Source organism: Hesperophylax consimilis, chromosome 5, assembly GCF_061612785.1.
Source record: "Hesperophylax consimilis isolate HC1 chromosome 5, BYU_Hcon_1.0, whole genome shotgun sequence".
NCBI lineage: Eukaryota > Metazoa > Arthropoda > Insecta > Trichoptera > Limnephilidae > Hesperophylax > Hesperophylax consimilis.
Genome location: NC_142840.1, coordinates 9,829,752 through 9,848,653, shown reverse-complemented (window position 1 = coordinate 9,848,653; position 18,902 = coordinate 9,829,752). Strand labels below are relative to the sequence as shown.

Genomic DNA, 18,902 nt, shown 5'->3' with positions numbered 1-18,902 from the left:
TCAGGTTTTAAAATACTACATTCTGGTTACAAGGTATCTCAAATCAATAATTTTGAAATCCTAGAAATAAGAAAACACGTGAATATGAAAGCAGATATTATTAATAAACAAAAAAATTTTTTTATAAACCCCATTTTAAATATTTTCCCAATTACCCGGTCTTTCCCGTCTAATGACATTTTAATTCCTACTTTGAATAACCCTCCCCCACTCTTACCCCTCCCCGCTCCTTCTACCTCTTCTTTCTAGACCTAATTTTAATTATAACTTTAGTATACTTGTGCTCCTGATGAAGTGAACTTGGTTCATGAAACATGTTGAGATTTTGTATCGAAATAAAGTGATGTAAACAATGTTATTTGTGTTTTAATAAAAAATAAATAATGCCATCACAAAGTGAAAAGCAGTTAGAAGAAGTTTTCTTCGAAAAATTAGTTATGCTTATAAATCTCGGGGAGAGGGGAGAGGAAATAATGTGCAACCCTGGGGGCCCGACTCGGGCTCTCGGCAGTCCAATGAGTCAGCTTCCCAACCAGGCATCATTGTACAGTCCACCATCATTGTACAAGCAACATTTTCCACTTATTATGATGGTATTAGAAGGAATTCGAATATTCTCACGTTATACATTTTATTTACCTTAGGGAATATTTGTGTTCTTGTTATAAAATAAATCAATTACTAATGTATTTGTGTTTTGACAGGCTCCTCCATCACAGATTACTCTACAAGCACATCCACAAGCAGCACCACGAATGGACCGCCCCAATCGCCATGATCGCCATATATTGTCATCCATTGGAACACGTCGTCTCCAACATATTCCCGCTGTTATTCGGAATATACATCACCAACTGCCACGTGACCACTGCTTGGATATGGTTCAGCATGGTCATCATCGGAACCTTGAACGACCACTCCGGATACCACGTACCCTTCATTCAGAGCCCAGAATTCCATGATTTCCACCATTTGAAGTAAGAAAAAAAATTATGCATACACCAGTGACGTGCATTGAGTTTTTGATTAGGTTAGGCAAAATAGAAAACTGAATTCATTGAAAAAAAAAATTACCGCAGACAAAATATTCTTTTTGTGCAAGTTTTCGCTAAGAATAGCTAAACTGCTGCCTGTAGCTGATTCAGTTGGGATTTCGTTAGCGAAATTATCCATATTACAAGTCTATTACTGGATAAAGAAAGAAAGTCAACATATAATATTATTACAATTTCATTAGTAAAGTTGTACTAATCAATAGGGGTACCAACAGATGGCATCGATTCATACATTTACTGGGTGTCACAATTTGTTCTGAAAAGCTCTGCCTATTTAGACACTAACACAAATGTTTCATAAAGCATACATATAAATATTTTGAGTAGTACAGGATGTCCATAAAATAATGTCCCGGTTTAAATGGTATATTATAACAGTTTAATTTAGACTATTACAACAAATCGTACATCAAATTGAAGGTAAACTAACCTAGTTTTCTTCCAAATGTTCAAAATATGCACTTTTAGTTATACAGCACACACCTAACCTAAAGTCCAATTCTTCCCACACTTTGGTTAACCAGTCTTGAGTAATGAAAGCAATAGCTTCTTCAATTCTGTGTCTCCACCAAAGATATTAGAAGAACGAGATATGCTATGTTGGCCGCCGGACCGTAGGCGGAGTACTACCTAATTAGGGTACTTTGAATACTATCGAGACGTGTACGCACAGAAATCTGTTCTATGTATTAGTGCGGATACCTTAGCGTAAGCGAAGGTGTGCAGTAGTATTGGTGAATAAAACCGGCGACACTGGGCAAAACAATTCCACACAGTATGAACTGCTCATAGCACATCTCGTTCTTCTAATATCTTTGGTCTCCACCCTGGCAAATCATTAGGTAACGGCGTAAAGAACACATAATCTTTTATATAGCCTTAAAGGAAAAAATCGCATGGCGTTATGTCGGGTGAACGTGGAGGCCAGCGAAAAAGAGATCTGTCATTTCGACCATTACGACCAATCCAACAGACAGGGACTTCGACGTTCAACCACTCTCATACAAAGAGATTCCAATAGGAAGTGGAGCCTTCAGGTATCAGGTATCGCGGAGTGGACTCTTCCCCTCTATGGGCCTTTGGAGAACCAAGAAGGAGTGGGGAGGAGAGATGAGGCCACCTCCATGAACTATTCCCTTGTGGGGCCTTCAGGGAACCAAAGAGAAGTGGAGAGGAGAGATGAGACCTGGGAAGACACATTGTGGAACCAGAAGACATATCCACATATACAATGACAACCCTGGTGAACTTTATGAAAGGGACCGGGTGACTGTTAAAGGAATGAGGTAAAATGGGAGATAGCACAAGGGGCCTATGGCCTAAGTGCTCACGGGAACTATATGTAAACCGTCTCCGCTCTATTAAAAAAAAAATTGGGAGGGGTTCCATCCTGTTGCCAAATAAAGTTTACAGGTTCACCTCTACTAATTGGGAAAAGAGCCATTCTATCAACATATCCAGATAAACCACCCCTGTTACGGAAGCTTCCGCAAAAAAAAAATGGTCTGTACACTTGGCGCTCTACAAGTTAATGAGGATGTTCTGACCCCCAGATACAAACAATATGGGTATTTACCTTCCCACTTAGATGAAAAGTTGACTCGTCGCTGAACACCACACGATCAAGAATGTTAACTTCCCGCTCCAAGTCTTTTCTTGCAAAGACCAAAAACTAAATAATATAGCATTGAAACTGCAACATTCTTTTATGGACACCCTGTATAAAAACAACTAATCATAAAATCACTAACACACAAGTAATGTGTTTGTTTGAAATAAAATGTGTTACTATTAAATATTCAAGTGCGACGCACAAAATATAGCATCGAAACTGGGACATTCTTTTATGGACACCCTGTATAATAACAACTAATCATATAATCACTAACACACAAGTAATGTGTTTGTTTGAAATTAAATGTGTAACTATTAAATAAGTACGACGCAAATCCACTATTCAATTATTACATCAAACGAGGTGAAAAGGTTAAGTGCGTCATTAGTTGTTTCTAGTAGATACTACTTATATAAACTATATCAATTGAAGAAGTTGCATGAATTACAACTAATCACATAATATCAACGGAGATATTAGACTATCGTGTGGCTGCTTATTAAAATTAGAGTGTTGTGTAGTTATAATAATGATTTTTGCTCCAGTATTGAACGCTTATAAAATGTACAGTTGTATTGTATTGTCCAGAGTTGGAAGGAATAGATATTTTTTTGTTATTAACCACCCTTTTTTTGCAGATTCACTCAATGCTATGGCGCTCTGGGACTCCTGGACAGACTGCACAACACGGATGACTTATTCCGCATCTCCAAAGCTTCCCTCAGAAATGTTAGATTATTAGGTTTAGCGTCGGCTAGAGAGATATTCCCTGACTCTGAAAAATCATCAGAATAAGACCAAAGTTACAAAATTTTTAGAAATAATTTGAGCAACAAATTAAAGTGTGAGAGTGTTTAATTATTATTAAATATAGCTTGCGATACATAATACAAATACTTTTAGGCAAAATATAATTTTTATTTTTTTATTTAAGTACATAAAACAGGCATGGTGCCCAAGAATTTACATACATGGATGTTTAAATACATAATAACAACAAAAATAGTAACAAAATGAATAAGCTAAATATGCAGAAGTAAATAACAAATAAGAATGGGTAAAAGGTAAATACAAATATGTTCATAAACGATTTGTTATTGTCACACCTGTACTGGTGAGACACTGATTAGGTAGGTACAATGTTGCTTCTCATTAAATAAAGGGTTTCATCCATAGACATATGAATATTAGTAGACCTGCCCTAAGTGATTAAAAGCGTATTATCCCCACTCCCCATACCGGTTCCATTGGAACCGGCTGTGCTGGCGTATGGCCTCAAGTGAAATTTGAAAACGTGACGTCATCATTCTTGTGCGAACTATGGTCGAGGCATCATCGGTTCATTTTACGAAATAACACGGCAAAATGTTGACTTGTACTATGAAAACTTGTAAAAATAGATGTGAAAAAGAGAATAAACCCAATTGTCGTATAACATTCCATATACAGGGTGTCCGGAAACTCGTAGTACAAGCGGGAAACTGGTTAATCTACATCACATTTGGAGTCGATTTTGTAGTATATTTTTTTTTTATTTGAGCTTTCGTTATCGAGTAAATCGAGTTTGAAGTTGTATTTTTTTTTTTTTTTTTTAATTAAATTCTTATAAATTATTACTGAAGATCAAAGTACCCAACTAATTAAAACTATTTGAAAGTAAAACAAATGAAGAAACTCGGATTTGAAGCATTATTTGGAAATCACCCTTCATTTAACCCGGTGTAATCATAAAATATTTCTGCTCTGCAGGGTTAAAACATCTGTTATTCAACCCTAAACACCAGAAAAAACTTTAACCCTAAAATAGCCGAAAAATATTTTTTTTTGGTTTTTTTTTTTTTTTTGTGAAAATGCTCAAATCAAAAAACTTTATGTTTTTTTGGGTTCCCCATGTGGTGTAGATTCTCCAGTTTCCCGCTTGTACTACGAGTTTCCGGACACCGTGTATAAGCATTATTTTACTTTATTTTAAGTATATTCACATCGTATAATATAGATCAGTTTTAGAAACATATTATACTATCACATCGAGAAACGTCTGGACGCGAAACACAAAGCTGGTTGGTTGCTGGGAAGTAAATTATGAACATTTATAAAAGTGTCTTAACTAAATACTTAAACGAAATATTCGACTCTGAAAATACAACCGAATTTTTTTGCCGAATTTGGACTTCGCAAATTTGTTCATAACGTGGCGAGTAATTTGCGCTCCCATGTAAAAATGTCTATTCATTCAAAAGCAGATTTTACTTTTAAGAAGTAAATGGTGATATTATAATGCGAGATGCCTATTTACTGTCAGATTGATTTATTGACGAATCACAGTCAGCCTTACGCCCTTCGTTCTTCAACAGTTGATTTTACCCCTCGCCATTATCTTCTCGTCTATTAATTCCTATGTCTGTGGTTTCATCACAATATCAGCTTCATATGATTAGGTAATACATTTTTTTTGAAGTGTTTAAATTGGTCATTAAAAATGTCTATTACATTATTAGAGCCATGTATAATGTTATAATTTCTTAATGTTCGCGGTACAGGGGAAAAATATCCTGTATTTGTGTGGTAGGCTTTAATATAGAAAATGTCGTTCATCCTCCTTGTTGATTTTCTTGATGGAATATTGATGTTAATTTGGGATAAAATGTTTGGTGTATCAACTGATGCATGTATAATTTTGTGTAGGAGCAGTACGTCAGAAAGTTTACGTCTGACCGTCAGTGAGTGTAGTTTGTAGTGCAAAATTCGGTCATTATAAGTTCCAAATTGATCAGATAAACCTTCACGATAAGCAATTACACGGGTTAGTTTCCTTTGTATGGATTCAATCCTATAATTATGAATCTCATAATTGGGAGACCAAATTGTTGATGCATATTTGAGAATACTTCGCACAATTGATTTATATAATGTCAAAGTTAATTCTGTACTTTTAAAACAATTCGTGATTCTTAGCGTTAATCCTAGTACTTGTGATGCACTTTTTGAAATTGTATCTACATGTTTATTGAAGCTAAGTGACGAGTCAAATGTCACGCCTAAGTCTTTGATTGAAGTTGTGTTTAGTAAAGGGATATTGTTAATGTGATATGTCTTTAAGAATTTATTAATGTTCTTTGTGAATGAAATTACGGCACATTTGTTTTCATTAAAATATAAATCATTTAGTGTACACCATTCATGAAGTGATGATAAGTCTTTTTGCAAATCGGTGCAATCTTCTAATGAAGTAATATTTTTGTACAACTTAAGGTCATCGGCAAACAGGAGATATTTTGATGTTTTTATTCTTAAAATTATGTTGTTTATAAAGATTAAAAATAGCAAAGGTCCAAGATGCGAGCCCTGTGGAATTCCCGACGTTGCAGTAAAAAGATCCGCGGAGTACCCTCCTACAACCACTTGGAGTTTTCTTTCTGTAATGTAACTTTCGAACCATTTCAAAGTATTTCCATTTATGCCAAACTTTTCCAGCTTCTTGATGAGTAATGATTGATTTAACTGGTCAAATGCTTTGCAAAAATCCGTGTAGATGGCATCTACTTGTAAACGTTTTTCGATGCTATCGCGGATGTACTGGGAGTATTCGAGAAGGTTAGTTGTTGTGGAACGCCGAGGGAAAAACCCGTTTTGCTCAATGATAATATATTTACTTACATGAGCTAATAGATAGTCATATATTATTGACTCAAACAACTTTCCTATGCAGTCAAGTTTAGAGATAGGTCTATAATTTTTTATATCGCTCTTACAACCTTTCTTAAATATAGGTGTTAAGAATGCCGTTTTCCATTTGACTGGAAAAACACCTTCTTGTAATGATTTGTTATAAAGAAGGCTAAGTGGTCTGGCAAGAACATCTTTGCACATTTTCAAAAATATTGGCGGGATACCATCAGGACCTGATCCCTTATTGATAGATTTGACTCCATAAAGGTAAAGAATGGACTTGAAGAAGTGAAAGATATTACATTTTTATCGTTAGATGTGAAGTGCTGCGCAATTGTTTTTCTATATTTCTATGTCATGATGCATTATGAGTCAAATTGCAGGAAGTAAAACATGCAAGAGAGACCTTATGAAAGTATTTTTCCAACAATGATACTCTGCAATTAGTTTCAAGGTTACCAAAGCTGGCAATAAGCAGGCAGCAAACACTTTGAAACCAAAAACAAATGAGGTTCTATGGAATTCTCAGTCATGTTGCCACATCCAAAGTCATAACCATAATTATCCAATTATAAGCAAAACAACATACGTTTGCCAACACAAAGCTGTTGTTGTTGTCTGTGATGTTGAACAATTCTGCACATTTCTCCTGTGCTCTGACAGTAGTAAAACGTGTTCTCTATATAACACACTCTATTTATTTATTTATTTTATTTTGTTTATTGCAGAAACAAACAGTACATAATTACATAGATGACAATAGTTACAAAATTATAAAAGTTAGTACAATAATTGGTACCAATGACATGTTGCTGACATATATGCATATGAGGTATATTATACATTTTACGGTTAAGTTACATTTTTAAGTTAAGTTAAATTAGTGTGCTGGGGAAGGAGAGAGGTGTGTGTGAGTGTTTGTGTGTGTGTACGTGTGCATGTGTGTCTGTGTGTGGTTGTATGTGTTATGTGGGCGAATTCAGTGTGCTAAAAAAGTTTTTCTTATATAGAGGGAGAGAATCAAAAAATATATCGGTGTTTATGCTTGTTTGAATTGAGTTGAATGTTTGAAGGATACGAGAAATAGGGGAATTGGCTGCAGCGTTTGTATTATTACTAGTTGTGTAAAAAAGGTTGGTGTGTCGAGTTCTTTTAAATGGGGTGTTAAAATTTATTTGGGATAGAAGTTCTGAGCAGTCTATTTCGTTGTGTATTATTTTATGGAGAAATGTCATGTCAGCTACCGTTCGCCTGGATTTCAGGGATTGGAGAGTGCAGATATAATTATTGTTGTATTTATAACCTAGGTACTTAATGAATTTATTTTGTATGCGCTCTATATTATTGACATAGTAAGTGTATTTGGGATTCCAGACAGGCGATGCATATTCCAGTGTACTTCTGACTAGTGAGGAATAAAGCATTACTAGCGTACGAGGATTTTTAAATAATTTACTCAGACGCACTCTAACAATATAAGCGTACATTATTAATATAATATTAAGGGCCATCTCAAAACATTTTTCGAAACTTTACGCCGATAGATGGTGTTATTTTCAATATCGTCTAATAAAACACTTTTAACACGTTATGCTTTATAATATTGAGATGAATTATTGGTTTGCGAACGTATATAAGTAATATTAATCTGTATAAATTTTTTATGGTACCTATAATTACATAATCGTAGAAAACGGCTGAAAAATGCACAATTTCATTGCAAAAAATACGTGCAAAAGACATTTCACGCAGCTCCGCGCGCGTTGGTACAGGAAATTTTTATTTACCCAACCAAAACCATTTGCGAAAAAGACTCCATTTCAAAAAATTTACGATGTTTCGCATGAGTATGAAAGAGACACGAGATAGAGGTTTGTTCAATTCACTAAACTAAATCAATGCCTGGGAAGATTAAATAATTTATAAAAGGAGCCGGCTAGGAACAACGGTATGTGTGCCGGGAGCTGGCGTTAACTGGACCTTTTTTTTAAAGGCTGCTTTTGCTAAATGGACATAATCATACCAAGCGATGTAGGTATATACCTACATAGTAACCATGTATTCGCGCGGTTACTTGCTCACAAATATTTCGCGAATAAGTCAAAAGGTTACACTTTTTCTTACATTTCTATGGGGCGCATTCATCAAACCAACGAAGTGGTTAGAATTGCCAGACGGAGAAACAAATTTGTCATATGCACAAGCTCTCGTAACATCATCTCGCATATAAATAATATTATAGGCATTGTTTTGAAATCAGCTCGCCACGTGCGTCGTAATATTATGAGTGTCCACAAAGACGATGCCTACAGTGTGCATATGAAGTCGCCTTTTCACATTAAAAAACTTTTTGTATTTTGTAAATGGGTATATTTTATTTTCACAAATGACAAACATGTCATGTTAATAATAGTAAATCCTTTATAGGGCAGAAAGGTGATTGAAAAAAAAAAAACTTTTTGTACAAATATCTTATACACGGTGTCCATAAACTAGTTGTAAAACTGCCATCACAGTAAGCGGAAAGCGTTGCCTGGGTCGTGATGGAGGAATTAGCCAGCTGTGGAATTGAACTCACGATGCCTGGCGGGAACGACGATAGTAAAAGATTTTTTATTTACTTATTTATTTATTTTTTATTCTTTTCACATATTCTGTCCATATTTCTTTTTTTTTGTAAGATCCTTTTTCTTTCAATGTTTGTTTTAATATTTTGTCCGATAGCTTGAATTGGTCTACTTTGTCCAATTAATTCATCATCTTTCTCACAGAGAAGCAGTCCTGGATTTATCAATAGGCCTTATAGGCCGCGGCCTAGGGGCGGCAGAGTTCAGGGGGCGGCACTCGCTCGCTTTGGTAAGCCGTGTATGCGATTATAAACAAAAAAAGTCCCTGTGGATAGACAGAGTTTTATAACTATTAGATGATAAATATTATTTTTTAGAGGCGCTAATTCTTAGTACTTTAGTTAGATAGTTACTTATATTTATGCTACTGCCCGGGCGGCAAGGGTAAAGGGTGGCGGTGGATCGGGGGTGGGTGATGTAACAGTCACCCCCGCTACCCGCCCGTACGAACACATAATATATCAAAAAATTTATAAAAATCCCTACATAAGTATGTACTCTAACTAGATGCTGATTAACAAATGTATCATTTATTATTATTATTTATTATTTTCTATCTTCTTTTTCTTTTCTATCCATGGTCAAAAATTTTATAAAAATCCCTACATAAGTATGTACTCTAACTAGATGCTGATTAACAAATGTATCATTTATTATTATTATTTATTATTTTCTATCTTTTTCACAATGTCATTTAATGTAATGAAATATTTAATGTATCGAAAAATATGTAAACATTTTTAATGTATCAAATACGTCTGTCTCGACACAGGTTTATCCTAGTGAGACAGACATCGAAAAAAAAAACCTGTAAAAAAACTTTATATTGATAATAAAAAAAAAAATAAAAAAAAAAATACCGTATCACGCGCGCGCCGGGCCGGCCGGCAGTGCAAAGCGGCAGTTTCGTGTGTATACTTGTGTCAATTTCGGAAACATCGCACTTGTCGCAACTCGAAACGTTTTCTTCGATTTGATATCCTACCAGATTGTAACGAGTCCGAATACATTTTACTTCTTGTACATTGTTTGTTGCAAATTTTAAGTTAAGTGGAAGTGCGTTCTTGATTACGCTCCAGTTTCTGTTCACAGGGGTGTGAAAGGTGAGTATGTTAACACAATAATAAATAATACTATTACATATTCTGGTTCTGCTGGGCTAGATAGATAACACTAAATAAATGATTTCGGCTCGCTAACAAAAAAAAGATTACTCAAGTTACAAGTTTCAAAAACATTAAAATTCAGAGTGTCTATGACCTTTATTACAGCGTCATCTAGTCCAGAACCTTTAAAAGTCGGCATTTTACATATATTTTTTTCTTTTAACAGATTTTTCAAAAAACTTCATATTCATACTGACGAAAAATGAGTGATGGAAGGAAGCGACTGAGTGGTGCTGAGTACAGAAAGATATCAAAATTAAAAAAGATGAACAACAACATGCTTTTCAGAAAATCAGGAAAATAGAAACTTTTTTAAAAAGTGAAAACAGCAACGATTCATTAAATATTTCACAAGAGAACTCGGGGAGTGGGAGTAGTAGTAATAAGGAAGATCAAGGTACTGGTATTCCAATTGAGCTCCGTATTCTGCGGACCCTGTTTGGCATTTGGATCTATTGAGAACAGGACCCAATTTGACCAGCAAGGTTTCAATGATTGGAAAAATGCAGAAATTCGAGTAGCTCAACACGAAAACTATCCAAATCATAAGTCCTGTATTCTCGCTTTAAGATCTAGAGGTTTGATTCACGGTTGTATTCAATCTTCACTAACTGCCCAACTAAACGAGGAAATTGCTTATTGGAAGAACATTTTAAAGAGGATCGTTGCTGTAATGAAAGGATTGGCATTAAGAGGTCTCGTTTTCAGAGGAAGTAATGAAAAATTTGGTGACCCGCACAGTGGGAATTACATTATGCTACTTGAACTAATAGCAGAGTTTGATCCATTTTTAGTCAAGTATATTGAAAGACATGCAAACCAAGGATCTGGAACTACTAGCTACCTATCAAAAACTGTCTGCGACGAAAAAAAAAACTGTCTGCGACGAGTTCATTTGCTTAATGGCTGAGAAAGTACTGAAATGCATTAGTGATGAGATAGAAGAAGCGAAATACTTTTCTTTAATTGTAGACTCTACACCGAATGCAGCACACGTAGATCAACTGACACTTGTGATTAGATATGTTTTAAATAATGGAGAGCTATGTGAGAGATTTCTTAAATATCTTACCTTCTTATTTCTTACCTTCTGTAGGAAACAAGGCTCAAGATATGTTTGATGCCATTATTTTAGAGCTAGAAAAGATGAACATAAATCTAGAAGACTGCCGGGGTCAGTCATATGATAATGCCTCGAACATGTCAGGAATTTATAATGGTTTACAAGCCAAAATTCAAGAACAAGCACCACTTGCCATGTTCGTCCCTTGTGCAGCTCATTCATTAAATTTGCTGGGAACCTCGGCCGCTGAGTCTTGCACAGAAGCCTGTCACTTCTTCATGTTGACGGAAGAGGTATATACTTTCTTTGTGAAGTCAACCGATCGTTGGAAAAAATTGGCTAATGAAATAGGAAAACGAAAGACGCTGAAGAGAGTAAACCTCACACGTTGGTCAGCAAGAGCAGATGCCTGTCAAAGTGTAAGAGATTCCTGGGATGAAGTACTTACGGTTTTAAAAATGATTGAAAATGACGCTACACAGAAACCCATCCCACGAATTGAAGCATAGGGAATTCGCCTTAAATTGGAAAAACTGGAAACGGCATTTATGATCGTATTTTGGAATGCTATTTTGGACAGATTAAATAAAGTGAGTGCTCAGATTCAGAACTCATCTGTTGATGTACTGACGGTATCTGATATTTATGGATCTCTTCTCGAATTTACAATAGCAGAGCGAGAAAACGTGCAAAATTTTTTTCGAAAAAAGTGCAATTGAAATGAGCGCACTTAAGCAATATCAGGGCGACAAGAGTAAGAGGAACCCTAAGAGAAAAAACTTCATAGATGAAGCATCAAATGAGGAAATTGAAACAACCTCCAGAGACTCTTTCAGAGTCAACACCTTTTTGGTAATTCTGGACAGACTGAAACCTGAATTAGAGAGAAGACATGGTGCATATGTAATCTTTAAAGAAAATTTTTCATTTTTAACAAGAATGAGTGAACTTTCAACACAAAGAGTCTCAGAAAAAGCTCAGTCTCTTGTGCAATATTACTGTAATGATTTAGAAGACGTATTAGTTCAGGAATGTGTACACTTTTGTAGTCACATTTCCTCCAATAAGACGGCAGAGAAACCTGAATCGACATCATTACTGAATCTTTTTAAGTTTTTGAGGAAACAATCTCTGTGTAATGTTTATCCAAACTTGGATATAGCTCTCCGCATTGCACTTTGCACCCCGGCCACAAATTGTTCTGGAGAAAGGAGTTTTTTCTGTTTGACCACTGGAAAGAAATCGGTCCGTTTTTGGACCGATTTTATTTTTCTAGGTTTGAAATCGGTCCATTTTTGGACCGATTTTCCTACCATTCGTAGAACATTTTTTTAAATTTTTTCAAATATTCCCGCGTTCCACAGTTAGCTTTGTTTGAAAAATGAAAGTATAGTTCTCATTACGGCCAAGAGATGTCACTGTTCCTATTTGTATTTAATAAATGATTTTGATTTTAAAACAGTTTGGAGAAATTTTATTGGTGAAATGTCAGCTGTCAAAGTCTTGCCGTTTTAAAATGTTGAATTTAAGTGTTTTTGTTGGTTTTTCTAATATATTTGTATATCAGTGTAATAATGATTGAAATATCAATGCTTTTAATGTATTTACTTGTCCAAATATTCAAAACTCAAGTTAATGTGATCAAATTAGTGATTAGTGGACGGTAACTGCGTAAATGACAGATCGAAATGGTGCGCTATTTGTTTCCTTTTGTCTTCTTCTCGTTAATGGCATTTAAGATTTGTGGTGGATCTAGGCAAATGTATCCTGCGGTATATCTGCCTAACACCAATTCCGGCAGGACGCAACTTCGGTAGAAGGAGATTAGTTTCTGCATCATGACATCGATGAAAGGCTCGTCTGCTTCTACTTCTACCACACAGATGTCCTCTGAGGCTTCAGATTGCGCCACATAGTAGCACTTATGAAAACGTGTTACGCGTAATTGTCCTTGAACCTGTTGGTTGAATATGTCATTGTAACAGAAAATAATAAAGAAGTTAATCGTATTACTGATTTAGTCATTTATATTGCAGACTGCACAGTACGCACCTGATAATAGTGATGGTGTTTTTTATTAAGTCGAAGAGTACCCATTTTATCCAACTTTATTGGAAAATCCTTCTTCTCTCTGATGGCGTGCTGCATGATATTAGAGGATATTTTACATTTTTCCGCCCATCTCTTTAATGATGGAAAACATTTTATTTCTACCAGTGAAGATTCTCCCTGCACTACGCCTGAAATAATAATGATAAAATAACACATAAAATAATACAACAATACGCCCCTTCCATGATCATGGTACATATAAGATAAAATAAAATAAAAATGTTAAAATAATAATATGATTATTTATTTTAATAATAATACCATATTTTTATATAAAATATAATAATACCATCAGGACTTGCTGCTAAAAAGCCGTATTCCTGGTCAATGAAAAGGCCCGATTTCCTAACTTCCTTGCCGATTTTTTTTTCAAATAAATTTCTAATCACCGGCTCTTGCTTTTTCCCTTCAATGGTATCTTTTGTCGCAAAATCACGACCGTACAAAATGGTTTTAACGTGATTGTGGCATGGTGTTGTTGGTTTTCTTTTACATATCTGTAAGAATTAGAAATTCACCAGTGAAATATTACTTATATAATACGTAGATTATATTATATATACTTGAAAATAATGATCAAATGACCCTAAGTTAGCTACCATTCCAAATAGTGAAGCTGTAAGACGATTCGACCGCAGTGTTTTGTAAAGTTCACTGTCGAATTGCTCTCTTGTATTTGATTCGACAGAAAGTATTTCTTCTGCACTTAGCTGAAAAAAAATTATATATATATATATAAAAGTAAATTTATAATTTGAGCAACAAACCCCTTATCTCGGACCATCATTTTTACGTGTGCTTTTTTTGAAAATATAATAATGGGATAAAACGTATGTTTATTATAATGATAAAATACTTCCAGACCTAGTTTTGACCAAATTTAATGATTTACTAGTGCTAAATACCCGGAAATAAAATATATAAATAATAGTAATAATTACCCGGAATGTATTCAACTTTGCTTCGCACTCTTCTTTTAATTCTGCCTCGTTCATTTGAGGAGGAGGGTTTGTCGCTTTTGGACCGTAATCCTTGTCAGCATTTGCAACAGGTTTTTTAAATAACCTTCGACGAACATAGCCTTTCTGCCGAATTTGAGATTTTTCTAACCGCTGCAGATGTTTTTTAAAATTTAAACCAGGGCTACGTAAGGTGGCTTTTTTCCAAGCCTGTGTTTGCCACTTGCTTCCGCAGGATTGTGCAAGGCCTGTAATAATAAAGTGAACTATTTAGTAATAACATGTTTGCAATGGATTTTCATTTATAAAGATACAAGTGCATAAATACCTGCAAGTTGAGCTCTGCGTTGGAAAGATCCGCTTTTCGTCAAACAAATTCTCTTCCCACAATTGAATTTCGCCAGCAGACTCATCAAATTTTCGGCAACGTTAGTTGTTTCGGTCGATAGCCTATCCGATTTCATTATTATGGCCTCATTGGCTGCGCAAATTTGACTCCAGACTACGGCCTCTTTTTTTATCACCGGCAAAAGATTTGTGTCTTCCATGATACTTGCAGTATTGCCCTCTTCCTTTGCCTTTTGCCACCTACAGTAATAAGAAGCACAGTCACTATGTTCGCCAAAGATGTGAACAACACCATTTCTGAGATCTTTTCGCATCATTTGCGGGTTTTGGTGATTCTTTATTATGATCTTTCTTGCTAACATACTTAACTTACAAAGCCGAGGTTTCAATAATTTCCTTCCCGTTAATGGAAGTTTAGTATTAGCTAGAATCTAAAAAGAAAAACACATTATTATTCAAATTATTATATCGTAATAGAAATGGGTCTCGAAATTATCTTTGTGGTTTTTAGTTACCTTGTACAGAGCCTTTGTATAGTTCTTCACCACATGATTTTTACATTCAATTTTTTTTATTTTATCGCCGTAAGATACATTTTTACGCAGATTTGCATATACAGAGGAATCACCATCCCCAATATATGACAAATATTGCACACCATGCAATTCTTGACTGCGCCGGAAGCCTTCGACAACTATGTCGGTTTCCATTGCGGTAGAAGCCCCCGAGTAGTTACGGTAACAGTCGTGCTCTTTTGGAGTGATATTTTTTTTGTCATAGTAATGACACATGGAACAGTATTTATTTCTTATACCTAAGTAAAGGCACTTTTTTGTCTCCTTCCCGATGATACACGCCTGTAAAAAGTTAAAAGCAATCATTTCACGCAAGTAAATAAGTAGTGATAGGTTGATAGGTAATATTATGTATCGAAATTACAGAAAAATGTAATGCTCACCATTCCGGATGCAGCATTATAGTTATGGCCATACGACCTTTTGGACCAGCCTCCATCAACGTACACTGTGATGGATGGTATCCCGTCTGCATTGAAATTTCCTTTTTTAATAGCAATTTCCTTCTCCATTTTGCCAGCTTCACGCATTTGTTCTGCGAGATGCCCCTCCCATAATTTGCCCAAATTTCTCTCTATTTTACTAAATGTGTACCCGGACATTACTGGGACATCCATGGCACTAAGAATTTGAGCAGCTTGGGTGTAATAGCTGCCACTTGTAAGCGTACCCCACACAAAAGACTTATTGATAAGTTTTTCCGGTTCGGGTTCTGAGGTTTGCTTCCATGTGGTGTCACACATATTACATTGAAAAAAAAAAATAGAATGAAACCCAGTACGCAATTCTTTCACCAATTCAATTTTGGAGAACGTGCATTTCAAGTAATGCTGTGACATAGCGAACGCCCACTTCAGGACGTGCTGAATGTCCACAATTCTATTGCCTTTTATTGAATGTTCATTATCATCACTGTACGCCATCACCTCTTTAATAAGATTATGGTTTTCTAAATCGGGGTCCAGAGCAGGCCAGTTTACATCTATCGTGGCCGCTGTTTCGATTGTGGTATTTGGCTGGTCGGATATACTCGTAGATGGAAATGTAGCTTCAACACGCAACAGTTTTGAACAGCTTTTATACGTTTTCACTCCACGTTCCCCAGACGTAATGTTCGAGGATGGGATTTCTCCACAAAAATTAATTTTAGGGGTCTCGTCATTCGAACACCTGTTTTCTTTATTTCCGCGCCAGTGTTTGTGGGAACTAAAAGATATAATATAAAGGCATTAAAGGAGTATAATTTTTGAGCAACATTAAATATGAATCACCCTATACCAAACGAGCGACATGGGTCATAAAATAACAAGCGTGATGGTTAGTTAGTTAGGTAGGTACCGAGAAAATATTTAAAAAATAATAAAATATTTTGAAATAATTTCATAATACTTACCTGTATTCCGATTCGCCGTGCTGACGTTTCATCCCGTTCGCACTTAGTCTTGGATTCACTCTTTTCCCGGAATACTGATGATTCTTATAAAGGGCACGCCTCATTTTTATGGAATGCTGTACAAAATCGAAAAAAGTCACTTCAAACCGCGGCAGACAATGACTGTAGAATGAATGAATGAGAGAATGTGAATTGGCGGGCGTCTAGCTAGTGATAGTTACAGATTTAAGAAAGTTCTAAATAATTACAACCGCTCTCACTATAATTATTATACAGTTAATTTTGCCTTTTTTACTGCGTGCCAAAACCGCAAATGTTCCTTGCGACGAGTAATACTGGAACATTCGTAAAAAAGCAAAACGAACATTCTATCAGAATAACAAATCAAGCCGCGCAAATTGACATTTTTACTACAAATTTACTGACCACTTTAACACCGTAGGAATGGGCTAATAGCGTGCACGTGAAACATATGGCTCGCACATATGTTTGTCTCCTTCTAACACGGATTCGAGCATTTCGGTTGGCGGTGCCCGCATAAAATAATTACTTTTGTTAATTTAATTACTTGGTTATTATAAGTGATAGAACAGTGAAATTTTCGTTCGCGATAAACTCATTACGAGTATTATTTTTCGGTACTAAAATAAATAAAATATTATCTGTAGTTTTCAAATGTGGCTGAAAAATAGATTGTATGGGAATTGTCACATCTGTTTCACCTTAAGTAATAATATCCAAAGCACATATCAAGAATTCATGTGTCGAGAGTATTTGGCACTTTATTAATAATGATTACCTTATCTCTGGTAAGTCATTTAAATATCCTTTCAAGGTGTAATGTTTTGAATTTATAAAAATAAGATTTAAAAATTATTTATTTTGATTAAAAATTCACGGCCTGCTGTGCACAGCTACACTTCTACCTACTGGCATTTAAAAGGTTAATGAAACATTTTGATGACATTTTCGAAATATATACACCGTCAAACACGGAACGTATAGTTTCACCACCGTCAACGGGGGCTCCTCTCCCGGAATAAGTAAAAAAAAAACTGTGAAATGTGTTGAAAATTTGGTGCAAGATGAAGTATTTATTTAATTAACTCTATCATAAGATTGTAACGATTAAACATCACAAATTAATACATTAATGAGATATATTATAGAAATAGACAAATCACACACTTACTTTCACATATTTTTAGGTTCCTTGGAACGGGCAATTTGCCTAGTTAGGAACCAATAATTTCGACCTGATAAGGTACAATAATCTATAATCACTAAAAATATTTTAATTATATCTTGTGTCATATTGTACTGTGTGTAAATCTAAAGGAATAAATAAAATAAATAAATTGTTAATATCCACAGATATCATAACGAATCGGTACATCTACAGATGTGTGTATTATATACATATTTTAAATTAAAAATATTGTGTAAAATCATATTAATGATATTTATATCATTATTAACGCGATAATCATAGATCGAAGTTTTAAAAGTGGGTTGTATGGTGTATCAATGTTTTTATTTTTTTATGGTCGAAAGCCTACATCAATTACAAAAAAAATAAGCAGATTGAAAAATAATAGTCCATTATTTGGTAACAAAAAATATGAAGTCTGAAAATGACATAAGAAAGGTAGTATTAAGCCATTTTCCAGCAAATCACCATTCTGTCTTATAACCCACTCTTAAGCCTATGACATGTAATCGAAATATGTATGTAAAAAAACATCATATCTCGTATCATTTTGGGTTATTGAACCCAATTTTCACTGATACACATTGAAAACATCAATTGATGTTGCCTCATCTTAGGCCTGGCACACATGAGTGAATTTTGTCACAGCTACCGTTGGGTGACTATTTCAAAATCTATCGCAGTATAATATGGAGGTGAAGTGACATTAGGATGACTTTTTTTGGATTTTGAAATAGTTACCCAACTGTCACGGTGATCAAAAATCCTTTTGTTCTAATCCCATCACCATGATTCCTACCAATTTTCTTTAATCCATGTGAGCGATAGGTGAACGATACATGAATGATGAACTGCAGTTTAAACCCAATGAATCCAACTAGGTTTCGCCATTTATCTCTTATTTTTAAGAGTTCCATAAATTTGGCACATAATGGCAATCGATCGCTCAAGACGTTTCTTGCAAACTTGCCATAATATGCCAAAAATCATTCAAGTGGCTATGTGAATATTCTTTACTGTATGATTTTAACCTAAGAGGACTATCGCAATACACCGATGATAAAGTGCAGAATATGTATTGGCTTCACTGTATAAAAATAAAACAAAAAA

The 18,902-nt window shown here is 35.0% G+C and overlaps 1 protein-coding gene across 1 annotated transcript in view; it reads left to right on the top strand.

Moving 5' to 3' along the window:
• LOC149423502 (fatty acid hydroxylase domain-containing protein 2-like) overlaps nt 1-3,599 on the top strand; it is a 589,487-nt gene extending 585,888 nt beyond the window's left edge. Inside the window, exons 6-7 of the mRNA XM_089631606.1 lie at nt 705-977; nt 3,309-3,599. Of these exons, the coding sequence (XP_089487732.1) occupies nt 705-977; nt 3,309-3,465 (430 nt within the window). The 3' untranslated portion in view covers nt 3,466-3,599. The remainder of the gene's footprint in view (nt 1-704; nt 978-3,308) is intronic.
• The last annotated feature ends 15,303 nt before the right edge of the window (nt 3,600-18,902 follow it).